Consider the following 1,572-nt stretch of genomic DNA (forward strand, 5'->3'; position numbering starts at 1 on the left):
ATGGTGTCGTCGGAGTTACGGGTTCCTCCAGCGCCTAAAAGGCCCTGCCGTCATGTTCGCTCCGCCGCCGCCGTGGTCGCACTATCACAAGACGTCATCTTGGAGATCCTATCGTGGCTGCCGGCGAAGTCGCTGTACCGATCGCGGTGCGTGTCCAAGGAGTGGCGCGCCCTCATCTCCAGCCCATCCTTCCTCGCCGCGCACAGGTCCCGCGCAGAGCCGCTTTTCATCGCCATGTTTGATTCCATCCGCGGTACAAAGTCTTTGCAGCTGATGGACACGGAGGGCACCGTCGTGAGGGTGGTGGAGGGCCCAGATGGGGTTTGGACGTTCCGCGCGAGCCTCGGCGACCTCGTCTGCTTCTCCTCCGGCTACAACAGCTCCGGTACCCTCGTGGTGGATCTAGCCACCGGGAAGACGATACTGTCTTGCTCGGAATCGGTTGTCGGCGTGCCAATGAACTATACATGCTTCGGCTTTGGACGCGCCGTGCAGTCCGGCTCGCTCAAAGTCTTCCGTCTCGTCCCTAGGTCAGGAGTTGAACAGATGTGCGAGGTCCTCACGCTAGGAGACAGCGCCAAGTGGAGGCAGACACAATCGCCCCCGATGACGGTCTCTCTCTGGTATAGCCGTTGCAATGGAGTCATGGCCAATGGTGCCTTGCATTTCTTGTCCTGGGAGGACCGTGACGATGTACTCTCCTTCGACCTCGATAACGAGAAGTGGAAGGTGATCCATGGGCCACAAGGAGTCGTCGGCGACATGGAGCCCATAAGGATAACCGAGCTAAATGGCACCTTATGCATGGCTCACATAGTGGAGCCTGTGATCAATATATGGCTCTTAAGTGATTTAGACCAAAGCATTTGGATCAAAGCGTACACGATGCCGAGGGATCCGGTCTTCTGTTATGTGGTGCCTTTGAGAGTGTTACGTCTCGGTGGGCACCTGCTCTTCTACTACTATAATTCCTCAGAGCTAAAGCTACGAGTATACGATCCTCATTTGGGAAAGTGCACCGACATGACGACGCCGCCGAACCTTCTTGGCAAAATTGGCCTTTGCAGTTCGAACTTGGATCCCAGATTTTGTGGCCAGCCTTAGCTTAATCATCATCTTGGTGTTTTTAAACTATCCTTCGGACAGACCAAATAAATAGTTGTGTTTTTTTTAAGAAGCAATCAAGGTATGATCATAGAATGTTTTTTTATCCCTAACAAGTTATTTTAAACCTTCTATTTACATTGATCCATCTGCGAGGGTGATCTATTACCTTATGGAGTGTAAGAGATTGCTTTAATTAACCTTCTATCACCGGGTGGCACCGCACAGTAGTACGTGGCGCCTTAAAATTGCATGCGAGGTTCGTTTGAAAAGTCATAGTACATGAAAAATCACGGCTTATCGAATATATGTGTGGTACATGACCACAGAAGCATGTCAGACGCCTATTAATGGGAACTACAGGGGGGAAAAGCTACACTGACATCGTAAAAAATAGAGCTAATGGATAGAATACTACTACAGTAAAAGATTCATGTGGCTCTAGTATATAGGTTCGTTCTTGCTTCG

General features: G+C 50.7%; 1 protein-coding gene across 1 annotated transcript; it reads left to right on the forward strand.

The window, feature by feature from the left end:
• On the forward strand, nucleotides 1-1,104 carry LOC127315804 (putative F-box protein At2g02030). Its single transcript, XM_051346257.1, has one exon. It carries the CDS (start codon nucleotides 1-3, stop codon nucleotides 1,102-1,104), a length of 1,104 nt encoding a protein of 367 aa, XP_051202217.1.
• The last annotated feature ends 468 nt before the right edge of the window (nucleotides 1,105-1,572 follow it).

The sequence above is a fragment of the Lolium perenne genome, chromosome 7 (assembly GCF_019359855.2).
Source record: "Lolium perenne isolate Kyuss_39 chromosome 7, Kyuss_2.0, whole genome shotgun sequence".
Classification (NCBI taxonomy): Eukaryota; Viridiplantae; Streptophyta; class Magnoliopsida; order Poales; family Poaceae; genus Lolium; species Lolium perenne.

What these genes read in the sequence shown, in the direction of transcription:
- LOC127315804 (XM_051346257.1), top strand. Translation starts at nt 1, where the DNA reads ATGGTGTCGTCGGAGTTACGGGTTCCTCCAGCGCCTAAAAGGCCCTGC.